General features: G+C 47.9%; 1 protein-coding gene across 1 annotated transcript; it reads right to left on the minus strand.

Annotated features, from left to right (window-relative positions):
* LOC119453921 (gastrula zinc finger protein XlCGF7.1-like) lies at positions 1-26,316 on the minus strand. Its single transcript, XM_037715959.2, has 3 exons — positions 26,039-26,316; positions 15,020-15,228; positions 1-1,636 (listed from the first exon to the last, which is right to left on the minus strand). Exons 2-3 carry the CDS (start codon positions 15,207-15,209, stop codon positions 900-902), a joined length of 927 nt encoding a protein of 308 aa, XP_037571887.1. The 5' UTR covers positions 15,210-15,228; positions 26,039-26,316; the 3' UTR covers positions 1-899.

Consider the following 26,316-nt stretch of genomic DNA (forward strand, 5'->3'; position numbering starts at 1 on the left):
CAGGAACGGGTTTATTTTACATATTTACAACTGGCACACAGCTTAATGATTAAGGGAGCACACATCTCAGCAGTCTACATCACTGAATCGAAGCACACTACATGTCTGAGCACACCCGAAACACACAAAATATCCACTTAAATACCATCTGTCTTCCCTAGACATGGAAATATGATGACATTGTCCCAACCAATTAGCACTGACCTTTGTGCTGCCTTTTGCATGTACTGTCGCATCTTCTCGCAAAACTCCACCCATTATAGGCAAACATCGGATCTGCCTACGATGCAATCGCGAGGCACTCGGGAAGCAGGGGGTCGACACTCGTGGAAGACATTGTATGTTGGCTCCTTGTAGTAATTAGCCGGCTCCCTATGACAGACAGCTTGGGGTGCTTGTAGCAATTGTGGTTTTAGAGGACTATCGCCACTTGACAGCCACTTGACAAACCTGTAGGTTTCAGCTGACGAGTTTCACAATGAAAGTGCCATCGAGTTGTCTATATAAAGGTTTTGACCGCATCGCAAGGTTGATGCATGCTTCCACTGGTATGCTGGGCCTGTCAGCAAGTTCCGTGACGCCGGACTCCAGTCATAACAGGGCGCTCTGTTCTCACATGTTTTCTGAAGTAACCGCACTTCAAAAATGCCTTGGAGCAAAGGGTGCAGCAGCGTGGATAGTTGCCTGTGTGAATGCACAGGTGTTTCTTCATGCTGGACTTACGCGAGAAGCTCTGATGGTATGAATGACAATGAAGTGCATTCTCGTCTGTGTGGGTGTGCAGGTGAACCTTCATGCGATTCCTTTATGAGAATGCTGAGGGCATGAAAGGCACTGAAACGACAGCTCACCCCTGTTGGTAAGCAGGTGTATGTTTACGTTGGTCCATTGTTGGCCTACTATGTGGTATTAGGGTGCAGTGTTATTATATGTTTCCTCAAGTTATGAGCCTGCGCAAAGGTTTTGGAGCAGAGGGTGCAGTGGTGTGGTCGCTCACCTGTATGAATGCTCAAGTGTTTCTTCATGCTGGACTTATGCGAGAAGCTCCGATGGCATGAAGGACACTGAAATGGCTTCTCACCTGTGTGGGTGCGTAGGTGGACCTTCAAGTGATAGCTTTGTGAGAATGTCTGAGGGCATGAAGGGCAGTGAAACGGCCGTTCACCACTGTGGAGGCGCAAATGTATGTTTAGGCTGCTTCTTTGTGAGAAGCTCTGAGGACAGACACTGCACTGAAATGGCTTCTCACCTGTGTGAGTGCGCAGATGTCTCTTCATGTTGTATTTTTGTGAGAACCTCTGAAGGCATGAAGGGCATTGAAACGTCATCTTGCCTGCATGGGTACGCAGGTGGTTCTTCATGCTAGCCTTACACGAGAAGCGCTGAGGGCATGAAGGGCACTGAAATGGCTTCTCGCCTGTGTGGGTGCGCAGATGTCTCTTCAAGTTGTCTTTTCTTGAGAAGTTCTGAGAGCATAAATGGCATTTAAACAGACAATCGTCAGTATGGACTCTGGTGTGTGCTTTCAAACGAAACAGCTTATCAGTCTCGTAATCACAGAGCTGACAGCAGTAGCAACGTCCCTGCTGTAAGTTGTCACCCTCGGCCGTTGACGAAGAAATAGAAAACCTTGATTCTGCACAAATGAAACAAAATAGAAATTTATTACAAAATGCCAAAGAACATGGATACTAAAGCTAATTATGATTTTTCTTTTTGTTTAGTTTTGTTTTTATTCGAGAGCTCTTGAGGGTCATTTTATGTATGATGGAACAAAACATGGCCAGTCTATCTTTCTGATTTGCTCAAAAATTTTGTATTTCAATATCATTGACTCTGCTTGTGAAGTCCCCCTGTTTTAACCAAGAAGAGACTTTTCTGAACGGTCAAAAATGATAAAGTTAGAGAATATGGACTGCTCTAAGATTCTCTTGGTTTTCAATAGCCCACGAATAGCTGTGTAAAGAAGCTTTAACACTATTTGCCCTCGCATCCTAGACAAGCATTCAGCGACCACATTTGACACTTGGAAAACTACATAGATGATTCATTGGCAGCAAGGGAAATTTACCTCGTACATAAAACTTCATCAGTGGGTTTCTCCTTGTTGATCGAACGCACAACCTGGGCTACATCTTCATAAGTTTAGATTGCTAAAAGCCGGCAAGGAGATACATGGCTTCCATGAGTGACATCTCACCATTCTTCAACCGAGAAACCTACTCGCAAACCTGGGCTCCACTCACAGTGCTGTTCTTATAGGCTTAACTAACTATGACATCTTGAGTTGCAGTTGTGCCCAAAAGAAACCAATTTACCACACTCTCTCTTCCTTCGCCTCTGCGGAACTGTACTGTAAAGAAATTGTCAAAACAAACATCGCCCTCCCGATTCCGACATGGGAGCAGTCAGCGGCGAGCCGGGGGCCCCAACGGGTCTCCGCCGGCTAGTCCCTCAGGACCTTGAAGGTCTGTCCCTATGTCAAGAGCAATGCGAATTAACACCCTAGGGCATAAAGGTTTAGGCTAAAACAATCTAAAGAGCAGTATACATTAGAAGGTAGGAATGGGGCACATTGTTAGATTCTGGTTACTTTGGGTCCACCCCCGTACTTACTTTTTGCTTGCATTTTCACAAGGACTACTCATGACATGGCCGATGGAACACACTGCAATCTGCAACACTACCAATGACCGTGCAATATTCAACATAGCCGATCACACCTACACCCTAGCATGATGCAAGACCTTGTTAAATTATGCTGGATGTCCTGTTAAGTGATTGACAGTTCAGTTTATAAGAACTTATACGTGTACATGATTAATCTACTCCTGTAAGCATTTTTCACCTGCTAACTTCTATTACAACGTTTTCACTGGCTGCAAGATGCACCTTCCTGTATCATATATTGTCGCATATCAGCAACAAACTGCAATAACGCCCCATGCGGCTTTCTTCTGCCAGGCTTATCAGCCATCACCCTTGCCCAAGATGTATTCATAAGCAGCTGCCACTGCCTTGATGTGGTCACTTGTAAGCTGACCTTATAGTTGTTCACCGGCAGCCAGACTGCTGCCCGGTTACTTTGCCATGCAATAAAGGTATGCCATTCGATGGTCTGACTTCCTGGACGCTGCGTGTATCAACCACACCATATATCTTTCTCGAATATTGTTGCCAATTCCGTAGCAAAAGATTCTTTTTGTAATCAGATTTAGTGCACAAAGCAAATAGTGTACATTCAGGAACTTACATGAACACCAGAGATTAGACTGGAATGCACAATGAGTCGTGCATAAATGGCTGACGCATTTGACACAAAAATCAGATTTCGACCAACACCCAGTTGCTTGGCATTGCATAATAACTGAAGAATATGCTCGACAACTGAACCACTCTTATCACATCATCCTGCTGTCGAAAAGCCAATAGGCATCTCCTGTAGTCTTGGTGAAGAAAAAGGATGGAACCCTGTGCTCCTGCGTCGATTGCCGTCGCCTGAACAAGATCATGAAGAAGGACATATACTCTCTTCCATGGATAGACGGTGCCTTGAATTCACTCTGTAATGCAAAGGATTTTTCATCTATGGATCTCAAGACAGGCTACTGGCAAATTGACATCAACAAAAGGGATGATGATAGCATAGGTCAGCAGTGTAGGAGAATACTCACTCACACTCACTCACCATAATTTTTTCCAGGCCCCACATTCACTCACCACCACTCACAGCACTTACTCACACTCACCTCCACTCACACTCACAGACACTCACTCGCACTCATCTCCACTCACACTCACAGGCACGCACTCGCACTCACCTGTACTCACACTCACTGGCAGTCACTCGCACTCACACTCACACTCAGTGGCACTCACTCGCACTCGCACTCGCACTCACTTCCACTCACACTGACTGGCACTCACTCGCACTCACCTCCACTCACAGACACTCACTCGCACTCATCTCCACTCACACTCACTGGCACTCACTCGCACTCACCTGCACTCACACTCACTGGCACTCAATCGCACTCGCACTCACTTCCACTCACATTCGCTGGCACTCACTTGCACTCACTCCTTTGAAATGAGTGTGAGTGAGTACACTCATGAGTCACAGCGCCGAACTATACCGCTCACAATTTGTGTATATTCATAACGAAGCTTCCAATTTAGCACTTGTTGCATTGGGAGTGCGCCAAGGCCGTGTTTTGGACCCAGTTTCATTTTTAATATACATAAAAGATTTGCCTTCCCGATTACATGGTAACATCCGTCTATTCGCTGACTATTGTATTTCGTACCGCAAAATTAATCAGTGATAATCACCATATACAAAATTCTGCCTTGGTGTCAGGAGTGGCAGATGACTCTAAATGCCCAAAAATCTGTAACGCTAACAGTAATAAATAGATATCTGAGTGTACTTACATTATTAATGACACATCTCTCACTTGTGTATTTCAGCGTAAATATTTAGGTGTCACTTTAACATACACTCTCCTATGGGAAAGCCATGATAACAAAATAACCTCAAGTGGAAATCAATGTACATGCTGAGCACTAAAGCGACTCTTGTTTCTGAAAGACACCTTCGTCTTGCGCCCCCAGATAAGATTTGCTGGCCTACAAAATGCTTGTTCGAACAGTGCTGGAGCACGCCAATATTGTTTGGTTTCCGTACACAAATAAACTCATTCGAAGAATGGAAGGGGTGCAGAGGAAGGCAATAAGGTTCTGTTTTAATAAATACAAGTTAACAGATTCATTGACTGGATTATTAAGGAGAGCTGGTTTATTAACACTGCAAAGTAGAGCAAAACTAGCACGACTAAAGTTTTCGTTTCATTTTATTCATGGTGACAGAAACATTGACGTCAGCCCCAACCTCTCTCTGCCCATCTCTCTGTCATTCACATTAGACGTGTGCATGCTTTCCGCCCATGCTCGCTAAGCTCCCCTTCGGTCGGATTGAGCCAAGAGAGCGGGAAATAGTGGGAGAGATTAACTGTCCGTATACTTAGTCAACCACTTAACGCCGAAACAATCAGAAAAGTGAGAACAAAGCGGTATCTATCATTGCACCTTTGTTTTTTCTCCATGTATGCGAGCGTGCGTGTCTGTTACTCTGTGCTAACTTGGCTAGTCCCTCTTCCGCTCTGCCTGTTTATATAAGGAGCCTGTACGTGTACGTTTAAGAGTGAAGCAGGAAGAAAATGAGGAGCCATTCCACCCTCTGAAGGCGGATGACCAGCAAAGGTGTAGCAAATCACACGGTATTAAGCGTCTTCACTAGAGGAAGTGATGGCAAATTTGCCGGTCATGATTTGGATATGTCTGCCATCAGCGCTCCAGCCCATACATATTCCCTGATGTATTAAAGAAAATGTCACAGTTTCGCCCGACAGGTGAAGCTTCGATTGCGATAGCAAATTAGTAGACAGCTATACGAAGCAAGGATAGTAGTTTAATGGGCCGTATAAACTTGTAAACATTCACCTACTAACTAAATAGACAAGCACAGTGTCAAGCGCGCACAGGTAAACATGGACGCATCTCGCTAGATGACCGCGGAAACTCGCTGTCAGAATGCTGGAGTAAGGAAGCGCAGCTATAGCCACGAGCGAATTGACCTTCGTGCCGCCTCTCGCTTCAAAGCGAACTAAACGCCGAAAACACAGCGCTTACAAAGTTACCAGCTCTAGTTGAACATAGTTCACGTCGCAAATCGCTTTGAAGAGGAGGTCCGCGCAGGCGTGCACTTCTTCCACGTCGCAGATCGCTTTCGAGATACGACATCCACGCGGCCGCCGCCGGAGTAAGACGACCGCCCCCCCCCCCCCCCCTCCCCCTCCCTGCCTGACACGCGACAGAAGCAGCGCGCTTCCACCCCGCATTTTCCCTCACGCGCGCGAGATTGAGCAGCAAGTGCCGGCTGACCCTCGCAAGCTTGCACTCGCATACGCAGTGTACCGCCGGCACATGGCGACGATTTTACCGTGTTTGGACTTTATACGGAACCTCACGACATCCACGACCATGGCAGAAGTTCGCTTGGAGTGTCCATATAATTGCTATCGCAATATAATATATCCGCTCATTTCATTATACACTGTCTCACTCATGCCTGAACCTTGGATTATTACAACCTTAGTGAGTGGTTTCTATATTGGCGTGCACAATCTGCTAGCACAATAAGTCATCACCGCGAGTGAGCTTGTACACACAACGCGCCTCCATTTTTCCGCAAGCAAGGTGAACCGATATCACCTCTGCTTATCGTTCAAGCGCTCACCACGTTCACACTCACTTCCACTCACAAGCACTCACTCATGTTCACACTCACCTGCACTCACACTCACCTCTATACACCCAGAAGCACTCACCATGTTCACACTCATCTCCACTCTCACTCACAGGCACTCACCACGTTCACACTCATTGGCTCTCACCTGCACTCAGACTCACCTCCACTCACTGGCACTCACTCTCATTCGCACTCACTTCCACTCACACTTACGCACACTCGCTTCCACTCACAGTCACTGGCACTCACTCGCACTCACTGCCACTGGCACTCACTCACACTCACCTCCACTCACACTCACCTGCACTCACTCTCACTGGCGCTCACTTGCACTCACACTTACGCACACTCGCTTCCACTCACAGTCACTGGCACTCACTCGCACTCACTGCCACTGGCACTCACTCACACTCACCTCCACTCACACTCACCTGCACTCACTCTCACTGGCGCTCACTTGCACTCACTTCCACTAACACTCACAGGCACTCACCTGCACTCACACTCACTGGCACTCACACTCACTGGTACTCACACTCACTGGTACTCACTCACACTCACTCGTACTCTCTTACACTCACTTGCACTCACCTGCACTCACACTGGCACTCACTCACACTCACGCCTTTGAAATGAGTGTGAGTGAGTGCACTCACGAGTGAGTGCGCCGACCTATGAATGATAGAGAAGAACGCCTTTATCCCGCCAGACGGGCTATTCGAGTTCAAAGTCATGCCTTCGGACTTTGCCAGGCACATGCAACGTTCCAGTGCGTGATGGACATTCTTGGCAGGCTTGAAGCGGCATACTTATCTCGTCTAGTTGGAGGACGTCGTCTTTGCCGCGAAGTTCAATGATAATGTTAGGCGGCTTCGGACTTTATTAGAGGCAATGAAGTCATCGAGACCCACAGAGACCCACCCTGAAACTGAAGTGCCGCTTTGCTTACGAGCAGCTCGGACGTGATCAGCAAGTCTGGAGCCCACCCCGATCCACAAAAGACAGCTGCCATCACAAAGTTCAGCAGCCCATCAACAAGAAAGCAGTGCACAGATTCCTTGGCCACCATGCTTTGTCAAGGACTTTCACGCACTGCCAAGCCCATTAACCCATCTTACAAAATCCAACGTTGAGTTCAAGTGGGAAACGCTACAAGTCGAAGCATTCCAAGAGCTGAAATGACGCTTGCTGTAACCACCAGTTCCCACCCACTTCAATGGTGATGCCAATACCGAAATCCACACCAAAGCATGTAGCATAGGACTCGGCACCATGCTTGTCCAGAGAGAACATGAACTTGGGTCATAGCTTAGGCTAGCTGGTCGCTGTTGGAATCAGAAGCCAATTATTCTACAACGGAAAAGGAGTGCCTTGCCATCATATGGACTAGAGCAAAATTCCGACCCTACCTGTGTGGCAGGCCATTTAAAGTCATAAGCAACCACTATGCCTTGTGTTGGCTGGCGAACTAAGGACCCTTCAGGCGGCCTCGCACGATGAAGCTTCAGACTGCAAGAGTTTGACATCACCATGACCTACAAGTCAGGAAGGAAGCACTCAGATGCCGATTGCCTGTCTCGTGCCCCAATTGATCTGCTACAGCTCAATGGCCAAGACTAGGACACCTTCATGGGAACAATAAGCGCAGGCAACCACACTGAACAGCAACAAACTCTTTATACAAGATTCTGGGCTTTTATGAGCCAAAACCACGATATCATTACGCAAACGAAGGATTATACACAGGAGACTATTTACAATGCATATTTAAAAAAGTTAACTGCATCGCTGGCCAGTTCAGCCGACATCCAGGAGGGAAAGGGTTTGATCGCGTGTTCGCTCGCCTCGCACCAGCTTGTGAGAGCAAAGAGCAGTTCGTCTTCTTTGTCGGGGCGCCTGCGCGCATCGTCCACAAGAAACACGCAATATACATGTAGCATTATCCCCGGCGGAAAAAGCACCGTCCCGGTGCGTCTAAGTATCGGTGGTAAAAGGAGGGTAGTATGGTTGTAGGCATGCGACATGCACAACGTCAGTGGAAATCAGGGCAGATGAGGCACTGGTACTGACCAGGGCGATTTCATACGTCACTGGAGTCACGGCATGCAGCACTCGGTATGGGCCTGTGTACCGAGACAGGAGTTTTTCGGACAGGCCAACGTGACGAGTCGGGGACCACATGAGTACCAGAGATCCAGGCAAAAAGTGGACGTCTCTGTGTTGCCGAATGTACAAATGCCATTGGTTCTCTTGGGAGGTCAGGAGGTGAGCATGGGCAATTTCGCGTGCTTGGGCTGCAATGGTGATTGCGTCAAGTGATATTCGGTGGTCTCTGCTGCGGCGGATGGACGGGATGTGCCCAGTGGCAATGTGGGTTCTTGGCCGAACAACAAAGAGAACGGGGAATGACTGGCAGTGCCGTGACGCAAAGAATTGTAAGCAAATGTGACATAGGGTAGGGCAAAGTCCCAATCAGTATGTTCGGTCAAGACATACTTTGCAAGCATGTCTGTCAGGGTTCGATTCAGACGCTCCGTGAGACCATTAGTCTGTGGATGGTAAGACACAGGACACAGGGTTAAGCAGGACTGCAGGATGTCTGCGATGACTTTAGAAAGGAATGTCCAACCACGGTCAGTGAGCAGTTGGTGTGGAGCTCCATGCTGCAGAATCACGTCGCGTAAAAGAAAATCGGCGACATCTGTGGCGCAGCTTGTTGGAAGCACTCTGGTGATTGCGTAGCATGTGGCGTAATCTGTCGCCACAGAGACCCACTTGTTGCCAGACATTGATAGAGGGAAAGGGCCAAGTAAGTCCAAGCCAACGCGAAAGAATGGCTCCGAAGGAATGTCGAGCAGTTGAAGGCATCCAGCAGGGAGCGTCGATGGTGTTTGGCGGCGCTGGCATTTCTCACACGCCGCAACGTATTTCCGTACAGGCAAGGCCTGGCCAAAAGAAGCGTCGACGAATCCGGTCGTAGCTGCGGGAGACGCCAAGGTGACCTGCCATTGGCAAGTCATGAAGTTCTTGGAGAACAGCTGAACGGAGGTGCTTAGGAATGACGAGTAGGACAGGACCATCGGGGCTTACGTTGTGGCGGTATAACACACCATCCCGGAGAACAAACAAGTGAAGGAACGAATCAGACAGCGACGAATCCAAGCGATTAATGATGGCGCACAATGTGGCATCTCGGCGTTGCTCGTCGGCGACGTGTAACAGCGGAGAAACGGAGAAAACGCAAGCGTAAGCATCGGTGTCAGGGTCGGCGGGTGGTTCGTCCACTGGATAGTGCGACAAACAGTCTGCATCCTGATGTAGGGGGCCCAACTATACTACTACATAGGAATATTCTTGTAGCCGCAGAGCCCAGTGACCAAGCCGGCCGGTAGGATCCTTGAGTGAGGAAAGCTAGCAGAGCGCGTGGTTGTCTGTGATTACAGAGAAGTGCGTGCCATACAAGTACGGGAGGAATTTGGAAACCGCCCAGACGAGAGCCAGGCATTCACGATCTGTAATCGAATAGTTGCGCTCCGCTGCTGTGAGGAGGCAGCTCGCGTAGGCGATAACACGATCACGTCCCTGTTGGTGCTGGGCTAAGACGGCTCCGATACCGTGACCACTGGCATTGGTAGGGACCTCTGTAGCAGAGGACGGGTCAAAGTTGCCAAGTATAGGTGGCGTGGTGAAAATGTTTGTCAGGTGGGCAACGTGGCAGTTTGAGCGGGATCCCACATAAATGGCACGTCCTTCTTCAGAAGATCAGTAAGTGGTCGGGCAATCGCTACGAAGTCTTTAAAGTCTTTAATGAACCATCGGAAGTAGGAGCAGAGTCCTACAAAACTTCGGACGTCTTTGACAGACTGAGGTACCAGGAAAAGACATGACAGCATGAATTTTCTTCGGGTCTGGTTGAATACCGGAAGCGTCTATGAGGTGGCCCAGCACTGTAATCTGTCGACGACCGAAGTGACACTTCGAGGAATTTAGTTGGAGCCCAGCCTCGCGGAAGACTTGAAGAACAGCTGATAAGTGCTCAAGGTGTGTCTGAAATGTAGGCAAAAATACAAGAACATCGTCTAAGTAGCAGAGGCATGCTGACCATTTGAACCCTTGTAGGAAAGAGTCCATCATACGCTCGAATGTGGCTAGGGCGTTGCATAGACCGAATGGCATAACTTTGAATTGAAATAGACCATCAGGGGTCACGAACACGGTCTTCTCTTGGTCCTTTTCACCCGCAGAAATTTTCCAATAACCAGACCGAAGGTCTACTCATGAAAAGTAGTAGTAGTCCACAAGAAACACGCAATATGCATGTAGCAATATGATTATGAGGCATGCCGTAGTGGGGGGCTCGGGATTAATTTCGACTACCTGGAGTGCTTTAACATACACCCAATGCATGGCACACGTCCGTTTTTGCATTTTGACCCCATCGACATGCAGCTGCCGCGGCCGGGATTCTATGCCACGCTCTCGGGCTTAGCAACGCAACGCCAATCTTTGTTGCTACGACCGCGGCGGGTAGCAACAAAGAGCTTCGGAACTGAAAAGCCTCGACGGGTACTTAGAAGGAAAGACCGATGTTGACCCCAGTGGGCAAAGGTAGAAAAGTTTCATATTGTCACTAGGTGCCAAAGACGATGGAAGGCGTGGAGTACAGAAATGAAGCGAATGCCACCAATCTTGCTGATGTGACAATACGAGGGGGGGGGGGGGAGGTGTTGCAAGTGGTTGCCGCCTCCTGATAAAGTTAAAAGGTACTTGAAAACTGCCAACAAGTTGCTTGTTACTGCCCAAAGCAGCAGTGTTTATTGTTCCGGGGAGGGGGAGTCATGGCAGAGTGATGCAAGTCACCCTGGCAATAGAAATGAGAACGGCAATAGAGATCTGCCGGCTCTGTGGCTACCTGCGTGCCGGGGCCACCTGGCCAGCTCTGCCAGAATCCTTGCAGCGGTTTGACTGTTTGCATCATCTGCTGCGGCATCAAAAGTGGTTTGCAACATTCGAAATTCAGCGTGTTGTGAGTAGGGTGTCGAACCAGAATTTTTTCGGGTTCAATTTCCGAGCACCATTCCGTTCCTGTTCGAGCCGGTTCAAACGTGTTCGGCGAAAAAAAAAAAAGATTTTTTTTTTACTCTTGTGGTGCTGCGTTTTCGTTTCTCTGTCACGTCGGTATAAAAACAGACGCATGACGTAGCTTTCTTTTTGTAAATGTTTTGACTTGGCCAACATAACTACAATCCACTGCAAAATGTTTTCCATGGGAGGCCAATGATTACAACACTAGCTGAAGCGAAATAAAAGGTTCGCAGAGACACTTAAGGCTGCTTACGTGTGTGAATGTGAAAGCATTATTCTTTATGGCCGCAAGTTTATTTTTATTCGTTTATTTTAGTTCATTAATATAATTCAATCTTATTTTACTCTTCGCTCATAAACCTGCAGTTTCATACTCCGCAGTTGTTTTCTTGAGGAAAAGAACAACAATGGCTCTACGTAGCCGCTGCGGTGCCGCCTTGCGCTCCACTTCCCTCGCCGACCAGTGATGGGCCGCACCTAGTCTCCAAATGGAGGCATGTAGCCTCCTGGTCAATGGGAAGTGCCTCGATGCCGCCGACGCTCCCCCACCTTCTGGCCAGCAATGACGGGTCATTCTCCAAATCGTGCATTCTCGCCTGATTCTCTGGCTGGCAGGCAGGCAGCCTACTAGCAAGTGGGCAGCCTCTTTGGCGGGCAGGCAACTTCGCTGGGTAGCAGAGAGCCTGCCCATCCACCATCTTTTTGGTATCATCAAATTTCGCCACACACACACACATATTTTACGCTTTTCATGTACCTATAGTTTCAACAGCGTTTTAGCTTTAACGTGAGAGCATTACCACTGTTAGCAGTCAAAAACTCTCCGGCATCAGCGTCAGCATCCACCTGTGAAGCGTGGCAGGTGGCATTTAGAGGGATTTCACTCTCCCCACCTTCCACCTGCTAACAGACCGGCTAGTGGGAAGGAACGGCTATAATTACTCACTGATTATAGGGAAACAACGGCGACAGCGCTAATCTTCCTTTTATACGACGTGCCACGTCGTAGCATCCACTGTACAACAGTGTTCTCACTTTCCCGCCGGGGCACACGTCAATACTGGTCAGGCGCATAAACAAGTTCCAGAATGTTCAAGTCGCCTCTCTTCGACGCGGCGCTGCCGCCCATGAGGAAAAGTGGAGATGGATTTACTTAACACTGTAAAGGCTACACGCATTCTGCAAGTCGATTTCTCTCCATCGTTCTGGAGGCTTCTACGGCGCACGCCGGCGTGCTTATTCAAGCCGCATAGGCTTTTTCATACGTGCGCCGATTTCTTGCGACAAATGGTGACTATAAGAGGCTGATAATTTGATAAAAATCTACTTATGATGGTTCTATCAGGATGTGCAGAGCGTGGACGGACGATGCTGCCACATTATCTCTCGTCAGTGTCTCCCGTTTTTCTCAACAATGCTTCGAGCAAATAAAGTTCTCTGTTCTCTCTTTACCAGACGGCTCTACTCGAAATCTCCGTTCCCGGAAGTGGTGCGGAACAGTTCCTTCGATTCGTTCCGGTTCGGGTTCAGTTCCAAAATGGCGGAAAAAGTACGGGTTCGGTTCAGTTCCAGTTCCGGCAAAAATTCAGGTTCAGTTCTCGTTTTCATTTAGCTTCTGGTTTGAAACTCTAGTTGTAATTTATTTAATGGACTTGGGCTGGGACTTTTAAAAAATTCGCGTCATCCCTAAATTGGTATTGGTCATGATCGTATCACCGCGATCCTACAGTAATCGGGTTGCATAAAAAAAGAAGGCAAAGGGGACAAACATTCAAACATTTTAATTCGATAGAAAGAAGTACAGTCAAACTCACTTATAGCATTACTGCTTTTAACAATGCTCGGATGTAACAATGAGCAGCTGGCGCACGATCAACTTTTGTGTGTCTTCTGAGGTAAAATAAACCACTTACTACAATGTCCCAATGGTGCATTATTGGCTATAAAATCCGGTTACTGGGTGTCTGCCCTGAAACTAAAAGGAACACAAAATCCAGGAAAAGAAAAAAATGCGAGCCGCTTCGTCGCCACACCGCCTTTGTGCCGCGCACCCCTCATGGTACGCCTTCATCACATAGCCTGGAAACAAAGATAAAGCAAGAGCCAATTTGCCACACCTGTCTTTCTGCCATGCACCTTGCACAGTACGCCTTTGTGTCCCCCCTACCCCGCCCAGCTCTGAATGGCAAGCGGGTGGAAGGGAGGTGCGCACAATGCAAGCGATGTGTTGCAACGAAAGGATGCGATGAAGGCGTGATGAAGCAACTCATTTATTTTTCTTAAAGGGCCCCTCACCAGGCCACATAGCAAATTTTGGTTATACACTGGAAGTTGTTACATGCCCTCTAAGGAGTGTTCTACAGCAACAACTTTTCAAATTAGTTCATTAATAGCAGAGATATAAATATTTGAAGTGGCGCGAACCTACAATTTAAGAAGGTGAGCGTCACTGTCAACATTCACACCGACTCTCTCTCCACTTGCCCCATCAAGCCTCCGCTGGCGAAATTCTCTCCCTCCATTCTCCCAAACCAGAGCCAGAGGATCACATGACACTTACATCACAGGCCCTGCCTTCTACTTTTTTTTCTTTCTCTCTTGCGCGCATTTTTGCTGAGTGGCACACTTCCGGTGACGGTCTGGCGCACAAACTGTTGCATTTGTCTCGTTTGATGCTCTTCACAAGAACACTTGATCAGTGCCACAATCACGAGCAATGGGGCAGGCGGCGTGAGAGGATGAAAGAGTATGGTCGCGGCACTGGAACACGATAAAAAATGAAGTAGTTTCTTTCTCTGCAGGCGAGACTGCATGACGTGGGAACAAGCAGATGAAACTTAAGTATATCTCTCTTGCTATGGTACAAAGTGAAGGAAAAACACGTGGACATCCAGTTTGTATGTTTTATTATTTTTATAAACAATTTGTCTATTGAAGCAACATATTAAACAAATAACTGATGCATCCTTCAATAATTCTCGAAGTCATGTGTCACTATGAGTGACGTCACAGCACTGCCATGCACGTAGGCACACTAGCGCGATATATCTAGACTTTCTAGCTGGAAGCGTGGCGCCCACAAAGAGAAGGGCAAACGGCATTTGGTTTCAAATTTGGGCTCTTTCCGCGGCGTGTAGGGATGTAATACTTAGCAGAGCGATCATTAGCATGCATTGCATGCCCTGCGCTTGTCAGCTCAAAATGGCCAGACCTGTCAATGCGATGAAGGCGTGCCATGTGGGGTGCACAGCACAAAGGCGAGTGTAACGAAGCAGCTCGCATTCTTTTTCTCAAGGATTTTGCATTTTTGTTTTCAGCAGACACACCCAGTAGCCAGATTTAATTGTTATAACTGATAATGTGGCGTGGGAGCATTGTCGTAAACGGTTTATTTTACCATAGAACACAAACAAAAAATCACAGTGCATTGGCTGCTCACTGTTATATCCAATATATTGTTAAAACAGGTATTGTAAGTGGGCTAGGCTGTACATACCAAGCTATGCCATGCATACATATAATGTCATACATACCAAGCTAGGCAGACCCCCCCCCCCCCCTTGGCCATTTACCACAAACTCAGACAAGCAATCAAAAGTAAGAGAAGTGCCGGTTACTGCCAACCTGAGCTGCAGCTTGATTGATCCACAACCTCCATAGTCTGCGTGCTCCTTGACACGCTCCATGCTTTCAAGGAGCACCCGTTAGACTTGTCAGCCAGAGGCAAGCTGCACTGCGTGCCAACTTCGACTTGAGTGATGACTTTGGAAGGAGTGTGGCATGCCGCTTTGGTAACAGTGATGCCCAGGCTCATAGCTTTTGTGACATCATGCCTGCAGAAAATTATTGGAGGAAATGAAGTCCTGCTACATCATCGAGTGACAAATACATCAATAAAAAAGATGCAGATTACATTGCATAACCATGGAACACAAAACAAACATTTCGGTTCAGTAAAGGCCTACAGAGGACAATGCACATTGAATACTGGAAAGCAGGGCACCCTTTCTCTGTGTAAGGTTGGTGCATGGCAGGCTTGAATGTATCTCAAACTTAAGCAGTACATATCTCAGGCTTAAGTTTTTCATTTCACATAGTGACACTTTTTGAAGCTATTGGTGTACACTAATACAAGCCAATTGTAAGATCGCAAGGTCTTCACTATCAGCCCATTAACCCATTAAGGACCGGTTTCTTTTTCTTCGTGTTTTATCGCAACAAATGTAATTTTGTACCGTATCTGCGTCTAAGTCACATAAAAGCTTTGATTGTGAACGTGCTCTTAGTTTACAAAATATGGCCCGTGACTATATGGTCACGCTGGGCCCCTATGCTGCAGCAAAAAGCACATGACAAATTCTGTTTCTGGCCTTGACACATCGAAACAAAAATAATTAGGGACTTGTGGGACACTTAATTAGTATGGTATGGTTCGAAGCATAGGATTCAAATGCCAATGTCACATTTAGTGCACTGTGCTGTTGCAATTGCCTCCAGCACACCAGCGCCTTTTGCCGTTGGGTACAGCTCCAACAAAGTGAGCCACTTTGTCATATCGTGCACTACAAAAAGCAACGCGGCTTGTTGTCCCATCTTCTGAGGTATCTGGCCTTTTTTCCTCCAGAATTCAAGCAGAGTGATGTTGGACCCTGTGCTGCGAATAAGTGCCCAACCGTTGCTTATGGCCACATCCCAAAGGCAAGTGAATATTAGCCACCACCATTTCTCGCCGCGAAGTGCAATCTGGTAGGCCCCTATGTTTGCATCCATCTGGTCTGTGCCTCCCATAAAGCAGTTATATAGGGCAACAGCATCTGGACAAGGCACTTTGGTCCTCTTCTACTGAGCACGGGAATATCTGTCTGCAGATGACATGGGCTCTACACTGTGTACGGCGCTTACAATTGTTGTAACAGTGTTGTTCATCCAGCGCACGATTATCCCGTCGTCTGAAAGCACGTGCACTTCATACCCACGGGGCTGGCGTTGGACAATGGGCTTCTTCGATTTTCCACTTCTGGCTACCCGCGGGCTGCCAGAGCCAGCCAGAGCGCCTTCGCTTTTCTCAGGTTGCCCCGTCCACCGCGCGATCGTTTTACTCGTGCTGGAAGCTTCCGGCTAACCGCAGGCTGCCAGAACCAGCCAGGACAATTTTGATCTGGCAGCTCTCTGGATGTTCTCTGGCCAGCAGACGACAAAAAGAGGCGATGAGCACTCGCCGCCATCTTTGTGGGGACTTGACAGATTGCAACACGGGCGCTAGCCCGCGCCGCCCCCGGCTGGCGTGCTTTTGGACTCGCATACTTCTCAAAGAAATTCCCGATGTCGGCATGGTGTATGGATCGCTGACTGCATTACTTCTAGCGTTCCACGTTCCGCCTTGCGAGGCGGAGCCATACGAGCGGCGGAGAACCACTTAAAGGAAGTTTTCTTTTGTTTGTGTCCCGTGAATGCTTCTTCTCGGACGTGAACAGCACGCTGTGCTCTCGATCATGCTTGCATGGTATTGTTGCATGGTATAGTTGCATGGTATTGTTGCATGGTATAGGCGATGACGCGATCGCGTCATCGCCTATGCCAGTCGCCTTCTTTCCTCTTCGGAGTGCAAATTTTCGATCACTGAGCGCGAGTGCCTCGCACTGGTTTGGGCTGTCGGAAAGTTTCGACCATACTTGTTTGGCCGCACCTTTTCGGTCATCACAGACCACCATGCGCTTTGCTGGTTGTCTTCCCTCAAAGATCCGACTGGACGACTTGGTCGCTGGGCACTGAAACTGCAAGAATACAGCTTTGACGTCACTTACAAGTCTGGCAGACTGCACCAGGATGCGGACTGCCTATCCCGTCATCCAGTGGACCCTCCCGACTTGTCAGCTCACGATTCGGACGCCTGTGTCTTCGCGATATCCGATTTATCCGACATACGCAGCGAACAGCTCAGCGATGCCAATTTGCGGTCAATTATCCGCCGTCTACGCTCTCATGACCGTGCCCCGTCACTACAATTATTCGTGCTTCGTGACGGCATCTTATACAGACACAACACCAGCTCCGATGGCCCAGAGCTTCTACTAGTTGTAATCGCAACACTCCGTTCCACTGTCCTCGAACAGCTTCATGATGCCCCCACAGCTGGACATCTCGGAGCAACTCGCACGTACGATCGCGTTCGGCGTCGGTTCTTCTGGCCAGGCCTCCACCGCTCTGTGCGCCGATACGTTGCTTCTTGCGAGTCTTGCCAGCGCCACAAGCATCCATCCTTGTCGCCAGCCGGTCCTCTTCAGCCCATCGACATTCCCGGTGTCCCGTTCTACCGCGTCGGCCTTGATCTCATCGGGCCATTCCCAACATCTCTGACTGGGAACAAGTGGATTGCCGTCGCTACGGACTACGCGACACGATACGCTATCACGCGGGCACTACCGACAAGCTGTGCCACTGACGTTGCGGAATTCCTACTTTACGACGTTATTCTTCACCACGGCGCTCCCCGACAGCTGCTGACCGACCGTGGTCGCTCCTTTCTGTCCAAAGTCGTCGACGACATTCTTCGTTCGTGTTCCATCCGTCACAAGCTAACCACTGCCTACCATCCGCAAACCAATGGGCTTACCGAGCGCCTCAACCGCACGCTGACCACAATGCTCTCCATGTACGTTTCCTCAGACCACCGTGATTGGGACAGCACCTTGCCTTATGTGACATTCGCCTACAACTCGTCACGCCATGACACCGCTGGCTTTTCCCCCTTTTATCTCTTGTTTGGCCGCCATCCCACATTGCCCTTCGAGACTCTTTTACCACCACCTGTGCACCCTGTTACCGACTACGCTCGCGATGCAGCTTCTCGGGCTGCAACGGCTCGCCAGATTGCCAGGGATCGTCTTCATGCCTCCCAGCTGTCCCAGAAGGCCCGCTACGATAGCCATCACAGAGTCGTTATTTACTCTCCGGGCTCTTTGGTCCTCCTCTGGACGCCTTGCCGCCACGTTGGCTTGTCGTCAAAGCTTCTTTCCCGATACTCCGGGCCTTACAAGGTCCTACGCCAAGTCACAGACGTCACGTACGAGATCACTCCATTGGACAGTCGCTCATCTGCCGCCTCCGCCACTGATATCGTGCACGTCTCCCGCCTTAAGCCTTATGTTGCCGGACAAGATCCTACTGCTCCTTAAGCGCCGAGACGGCGCTCTCGACGGCGGGGGTTCTATGTTACGCGCTATGCCGAGCATGGAAGAATGCGCCAAAAAGACGGTGAAGACGACGATCTGGGCAGCGCTCGTGTTGTTGTTCTGCCATCTTTCCTGCAGCCGTCTCTCTTTGTATATATCGTGTAAATATAATTTTCCTATCCCTTTTGCTACTCATATCCCCGTGGCAGTATCTTCATCGTGTTCCGTGCAAGTTGTCGAAGTTGTAGACGCTCATTCCCACACATTGCAGTGCCTTTTCAGTTCATGTAATTTTCTGGTGGTATCCCTTTTCACATTGTTCGCGTATATGTGGCAATATGTCTTTTTTCTGCAGTTAGTGTAGGCATCGCAGCTAACCCGTGTTCGCTCCGTCTCTCCGTCGTATCTTGGATGGCAGCTCAAAACCGATGCGTTCTAACTATATATATAGGCCGTTGATGTTAAAGGATTGCACTGGTTGAGATGAGCAATGACCACACATACATTAGCTTTATTATTGCTCTCATGATCGATCAATACTATTTTTCGTGTGAAGCTTTTCTTTGGTTACAGGCGGCGTGCATTTTCACGCGCCAGCCGCAGTCCCAGCTCCTTCAGCACAGGAGCAGAATTAAGAGAAGCACCATCAGGCGAACCAAACTTTTTGAAATCGAATTTAAGCATGTCATAATTTTATGCATATAAGACGCACCCGATATCCTGCTTTTTCGTGTCTTGTCAAATGATGTCAAATGTCGCCGGTGGCCGACGTGATCGCATTATGAGCAGGCATCCTCAAGCGATGGATCACATAGGTGCGATTTTATGTCTTGGAATCAGACACATCGCATGCCGTTAATTGCGCTGTGCTAAGTGAGCTGCACAGTGAGCGTCCTGTGCCAAGTCGTGCGAAATCTCGCAAAAGTGATCGTATTCCTAAATGCAACTTTACATTTCCAAGTTGGCAACGCAGAAATGGGCCGACTACGCCACGTGCGCGCCGGTCGCTGCCATGCTGGTAGCATGTAGCATGTTTACATTTCTCCCTCGGCCAGTGCTGTCCCGGCGTTCGATTTTCCAAACTTCGGGCAGCTCCGGGTCGTCTTGGGATCCCAGCCCACGTGACTTCCTATCAGAACCGGAACTAGCTCGCTGCCGTCTGGCTGCCAGCAGGCTACCAGAACTCCGAAAATTGAAGAAGCCCAATAAAGGGAGCCCAAAGGCCCAGAATGACCATACGGCAACACACACAATAACATGCTCGTACACAAAATAAACTAACATCAATCTCTCACAAATTATTACTGGAAGTCATGTATAGCATGAGGTATAGAGAGACATGTGGATCATGCTATAACTGAAATAAATACTGAAAGAAAAATACATGTACCCACGCAAACGTTGCATCTTGACGTGCCGAATTGCAAGCCAGTATTTCCCACCTTCTTGAGCAGCTCCCAAATAAACAGACAATTTGTGCCACTTGGTGTCTGTAAGCTGTGTCCTAAGCTCTCAAAAGGCCCTTTAGGGCAAGTTGGGCACGGTTTTTTTTAACCTGTACAAATTGAAATGCTTCGTGCACATCTGCGTGACCTGCATGACACGCTGGTAGCTAATGGGTTAAATGTCCACTGCAGGATGAAGATCTCTCTCGGCGATCTCCAATCGCCCCAGTCTTGCGCCGGTTGATGCCATCGTATGCTTGTAGATTTCCTCATTCCATCACACCATCTAAATGTCTGCTGGCCATGACTGCACATCCCTTCCCTTCGTACCCATTCGGTAACTCTAACAGATCACCTGGCCTACGCATTCATAGCCTGCCCAAGTTAATTTTAATGCGGCTAGCCATCTTGAGATACTTCACACATTTTTCGGTGTCATTCTGATTGCCTGTGAGTGTATGTAAATGTTTTCCTGCAAACTTGGGTCACTGGATAGTCATTGGTCGAATGGGTAGTGTGCTGTGTTCGAAACCAACCATTGGACCAACTTGGGTTACTAAATATGTGACAGTGTGTGTCACTCTTCAATAGACGTCTTTCACATCAACTTGGGCAGGTGAGTATGTGCCGCTGGGTACGTGCCACTCTCGAATTAATCTGTTGCATTCCAACTTGGGTAGCTGGGTATATGCGACTGGGAATGTGACGTTCTTCAATGAACCTCTTTGAAGCCAAATTGTTCCACTGCTCATCCGCCACTGCATATGTGCCGCTGTTCAATGAACCTCTTTGAGAGCAACTTAGGTCACTACTGGATATGTGCCACTGTGCTTCTCTTCAATGAACCTCATTCACGCAAACTTGGGTCACTGGGTATGTGCTGTTCATTAAAACATATCACCAATTATACACCCATCATAAAATGGATTGCTAATAGCATTAACATCACCAATCATCTCCAAAGGAAGGATTTGTTGCTAACGCATTAATGCGTTAGCAGTCTTAGAGTACTTCATACACTTTCTGGGGGCCAAGAATCCATGTATGTTTCTAGTTTCTATCTATGCAAAATTTGTATCTGACGCTTTCCCGCCTACCTGGCTCACTGGTTAATGGTCGAATGGGCAGCGCATCAGGCTACTGTGCTGAGGATTATGTGGATATGCTCGAGAGATTAAGAAAAATCACCAGCCCTTCCCCTGTCGTGAAAATGGGGGTAGGCGAAGCTTGTGGCAAGATGACGCTGTGGCAAGCGTTCTGCTTCGTTTGCCCTAAACTCGGGGTCAGCGGCTCTTCACTGACATTTGGCCTCAAGGTCTCGCTCCCACAACTTGGGTCCGCGGCTCTTCGGTAACGTTTCGGCTGCGCTTCGGAAGCCCTCGCGCTAGAATTGGCAAGTCGGCGACGAGCCCTTTCCCGAACGAGTTCACGGTGCCGTTGCTCAAACGCAGCCTGCTCCTCGGTGGAACACACCATGCGCAGCCTTCCCATATGGTCGCTTTTTTTCCTTCTTTCTCTCAATACCTGGTAGTTCCAGTACGCCAATGCTCAACGGCCACACATCTCTGCGCGCTTGAGTTTTGGGCCAAGCACAACTTCGAAAAGCTGCCCCAGCCCCCCTGCAGTCCTGACCTGTCTCTGGCAGGCTTTTTCCTGTTCCCGAAAATCAAGATCGGCGTGAAAGCAGTCCGTTTTGGGGCCATCGAAGCGATTCAAGCTGCCGTGACAAGGGCTCTGAAAATAATTATTTCTTAAATGTGTTGCAAGCATCTTAACCACTTCTCTGGACCTGTACTGAAAAATTCAATAATATGTGGGCAGTGTTTTAGTAAAGCGGTTTCAAAGGTAGACGGCTGGGTGTCTGCGTCATATGCAGCGGGTCCTCTTCTTTCATTGTTTTTCACAATATTTTAACTCCATCATCCATTTCAAGTGGTTGGACGGGTGCTTTCTAAGTATGCTAGACATGAGACAGTTGATGTTCTCATATCTAATGACTCTATTGAGAATTCTTGCATGGAGCCCACATTACGCACACTTCATTAAGTTGAAAATTTTTATCTTTTCTGCAGCAATACACTCTTCATGATTCTGAAGGTTTAAAAAAGCCCTGAAAGGGTTAAAGAAGATAGAGTCAATAAAGGTGCAATCAGTTACCATCCGACATGACTCGTGCTTGCATCTCTGTCGAGATAATTGACCATGCAGCAATCGCTGCCCTCCTCTCCACAGTGCTAATGTCAGCTTTCTTCTGTAATTGCGCAAGTGTACTAAATCTAGCCGTGGCAGTGCTAGCCAGCACCACTCACAGCTGTGATGGCACACTAGAGCCATCCTTTCAACCACAGGCATCACGCAGCACGTGATCTTGGAAGCAGGCAACTGGCCAATAGACCTTCGTGTGCTACCTTGAGGCATCAAGGCTAAACGTTACTAGACTACGTTCAGTTGTTGAACTCTCCATAGGCGCTGTATATCGCGGATGCCCCCCAGCCTCGGTTTGCCGCCAAAGGGCGGGAGCCCAGCAGGTAGCTCTACATGAGTGCAGCTCTGCGTTGGCGAAGGCACTCGGGTCCGCCAACTTCACAACTTACAAACGCAACAAAAGTTTTCTCCAATGCCTTTTTAATGTTTGTATAGCCTCGCATTTAGCAGATTGATTAAAACTTTACTGAGATATGAAAATTCTGCTGTACTCCCCCAGAGTGCGCTGTTAAGGCTGATTCACACTACGCCGACAGGGCACCGATTTTGGCCTTCCAATTGTCGGAGACAGCGTTTTCCTTCCTTTAACCATTGGCCACAGCGTTTCCCGTCCTGTAAACTGCTCGCGTCATCAGTCGGCAGACCAAAATCGTTCTTGTGTCATCGTAGTGTAAATCAGCCTTTAGAGTCCTTAGTCCAAGTCCACAGCAGCTCTGGCCATCAGCTGCGTTCCACTATTCAGCCATTGCTGATTAGTATTGATTAATTATTAATGTGAATGCATTGATGGCTCATGAGGCGGAAAATCCGGCGTAGGCGGCTTTGGCCTGACCACACGATGGTCCGAAAATTCAAGGGAGCCAATCGAGGCAGTTGATGACGTCATTAAGGCAAACTTAATTAAGGCAGAGTGAATTAAGGCGAAATTAATTAAGGCACACTTAATTAAGAGAGCCATTGTTCCCACGACCATTGGTTTGAATTATGGTGGAATTAAGGCCCAGTTAATTACGATATACTTAATTAAGGCAATCATACCCACGACCTGTGGTGTTAAGACAAAGTTAATTAAGGCACAGTTAAGGTAGAATGAATTGTCACGTTTAATTATGATGAAGTTCATTACGGCACGGGAACCCACGACCATTAGGGCAGTCGAACTCACTACCCTTGGTGTTAATTAAAGTGAATTAAAGCCTAGTAAATTATAATACAGTTAAGGTACTCGAACCCAGGACTTTTGGTGGTAGTCGAACGCACTACCCTTGGTGTTAATTAAGATAGTTAATTAACGCACTCGAACCCTCGACCTTTGGTGGTTTGCAATGCTTCCATATTCACCCATGTAGGGAAAAGTGCCCCTGGACTTTTTAATTAATTATACAATTAGTTCATTACCACTAATTGTTGCTGCTAATGAGCAGTTGTACCTGCCAGCAGACCAATAGGTTAATTCAGTAATTAGTACTAGTAATAGGTGCTACTAATCAGCAGTTGTAGCGGTCAGCAGGCCGATCGGTGCACTTCCTTTAAAATAGGAATAAATCCCCCCCCCCTAAGGCACCTACTCTCAATATATACACACCCTCAGCACTTCATCTCGAGATGAAAACAAAATGAAGGTAGCGCTGTTTTCTTTCATCAAAGCACCATATTAACAAGTGCAATGTTGAAGCCTACATGAGTTTTGGAGCAGACTTTACTTGCACATTCATGGCACATTCTCGCTGCAGGAACCACGTATAATAATAAAATTTGTTGATACGGCCGTAAACTCCTCAAAATGCACACAGCATCCGACACACAAAAGAGAAAAAAGATTTCTAGATTCTTTTCCTCCTGTGTGCTTTGTGAGTGCACCAGGCATCAAGTGCAATAGATTACAAGTCTTCAAGCCAACACAATTTTAAATATAGGTTTAATTATTGTGGTAACTTACAACAGTTAACTGTAAGCATCAAAGGTTAGATCTGTGGACAAGCCTTGCTACCTGTCTAGCATGATAATGCTAGGGTGTCATACATGACTCGGGCCACTTTTAATTAAATCCACCTCTGCAGCAGCAGCACCAGCATTAGAACCAACAAGCATGCCCCTAGCAAATGGCCCATACCAGATTCTTGACTGAGCAAACCAGCAGCAATCGGTACTTTCGGCTATATTTGTTGTCAACAAGGAATTGTCAAGTTAGGTTTTTAAACGGCCCTTCACCAGGTTTTGGCCATATTTAACAAACAAGCATAACTTACGCATGACGTGCTGACGATTGTGTCTGCATAGTATAAAATCCCAATCCGAACACCATGCCCCTTCCCTCCCAGCCAGAGTCACTGTCACATGCCCAGAAGCCTCTTTTCAGTGAGTGTTTCATCACTCACCATTACTAATCATCCAATGCAGAAGGTGCAGCATTGCAAGAAAAGAAGGAAGAAAAGGAGGTGGGGCTTGATGCCACAGTACATCTCTCGGCTCTGGTAGCCACCTTAGCTCCGGTATGTGAGAAGGCAAGAAAAGATTAGATTATGGGGTTTCACGTGCCAAAACAACATTCTGATTATGAGGCACGCAACAGTGGAGGACTACGGAATAATTTAGACCACTTCTATCGCCTTTAATAAAAAAACAATTTGAAAAATTGTTTTGGTAAAACGCTTCTTAGACATCGTTTTATTGCTTCCAATGCGTAACCAAAAGTTTGCAATGGTGCCTACAGTTGGCCCAACAAATATACGGTGCATGCAGAAGAAATCATCAGAAGCTGTAAAGACAGCTGCAGCACAGTGAAACAAATTAGACAAGTGTTGTACACACAGCCACTTCTATCTGCACCTAGGTCTGCACCTAGTGCACTTGCTGTCACAATGTTGCTGCCACAAATAGAAACATATGCGCCTCATGCGACAGTGCAAAAAAGAAAAAGTACTTTAGCTGTAAACAGCCCGAGTATATGGAGTAAATTGGTATAGTTAGTTATGTGGCTGATATTCTAAAACAGCGCAGACGAAAACAGCAACAAGGCCAATGACACGGTGCCTGTTTCATCTGCTTCTTGCTGCGCATAGTTACGAACGCGATGTAACAACGCAAGCAACGGACGTGTATACATAGAACGATGAGCTGATCATACACTCGTATATGTTTACTTTCGGAAGTGCCTGTAAGCAGCAGCAGCAGCAGCAGTCAAGTGGGTTGGTTTGCCTGCTCGATCAGCTCCACAGCTTACATATAAGAGCTCCGAGTGAAGGAAGTACGCCGTCGCTACCTTAGTGCCACAAACGAAAGGTGCTGGCGTCCCTAGAGCGGTCAGCGGTGAACCGGGGAATGAAATGCAGCCGTGTGGGCGACCACATTGCTTGAGTACAACAGCATAACCAACCCGTGACCTCCGCATAGGTAAATGGGAGATGCAAAGCTTATACAGTCATCTCATAGAGGCGGAGAAAAAAAAGACGCGACGAGACCGCATTTGCCGGCACTAATTCAACTGAGAGCATATGTATGCATGTGTTGCCGGCTAGGAGCTATACCGGCCGTTTTTTTACATCGCGACTAAAGAAAGAAGTGGCAACACACGCCTATTGCACATCTCTAACAGTGGCAATCTAGCTACTGTTCCAAGAAACTAAAGGAACTGCAGCATGCAGCGTCCATCGAAAGTACGAATGAATGATCATGCGGATCTGCAGAGACATGCGGCAACCGTCTCGCACTAGATGGCATTTCGAGATCACTTTATACCACCCCAATTAGCAACCGGTTGTTCCTACAAGCGTCAGCAAAAGAACGGGCAATCGCACAACACTAGTAGCAGCTACACTCACCTTCGCGTTGCGATCGAAAGCTCCCGGTAGCTCTAGGCACTGTAGCTACAGTGTACTAGAAGCTGTAGCCAATGCCGCCTTTACTAGTAAAGGAGGCATTGCTGTAGCCATGGCCCACTGCAATGTCCGCAACTCAAAGCACTGCTCAGAGCTTCTAAACAAGTACAAGATACGAGAGCCAAGCCAACAGCGCAGTACGCGAAATTCGACGAAAACTCGCGCTGCTTGCATGTGCGCGCACCAAGGTGGTGTCCATGCCCCAACGACCCCCTTCCACT

Source organism: Dermacentor silvarum, chromosome 5 (genome assembly GCF_013339745.2).
Source record: "Dermacentor silvarum isolate Dsil-2018 chromosome 5, BIME_Dsil_1.4, whole genome shotgun sequence".
NCBI lineage: Eukaryota > Metazoa > Arthropoda > Arachnida > Ixodida > Ixodidae > Dermacentor > Dermacentor silvarum.

Excerpts from the sequence above, each read along its gene's own strand:
- LOC119453921 (XM_037715959.2), bottom strand. The coding sequence starts at position 15,209 with ATGAGCCTGGGCATCACTGTTACCAAAGCGGCATGCCACACTCCTTCC. Across the intron at positions 1,637-15,019 it reads TCAATCAAGCTGCAGCTCAG|AATCAAGGTTTTCTATTTCT; the intron begins GTTGGCAGTAAC and ends TCATTTGTGCAG.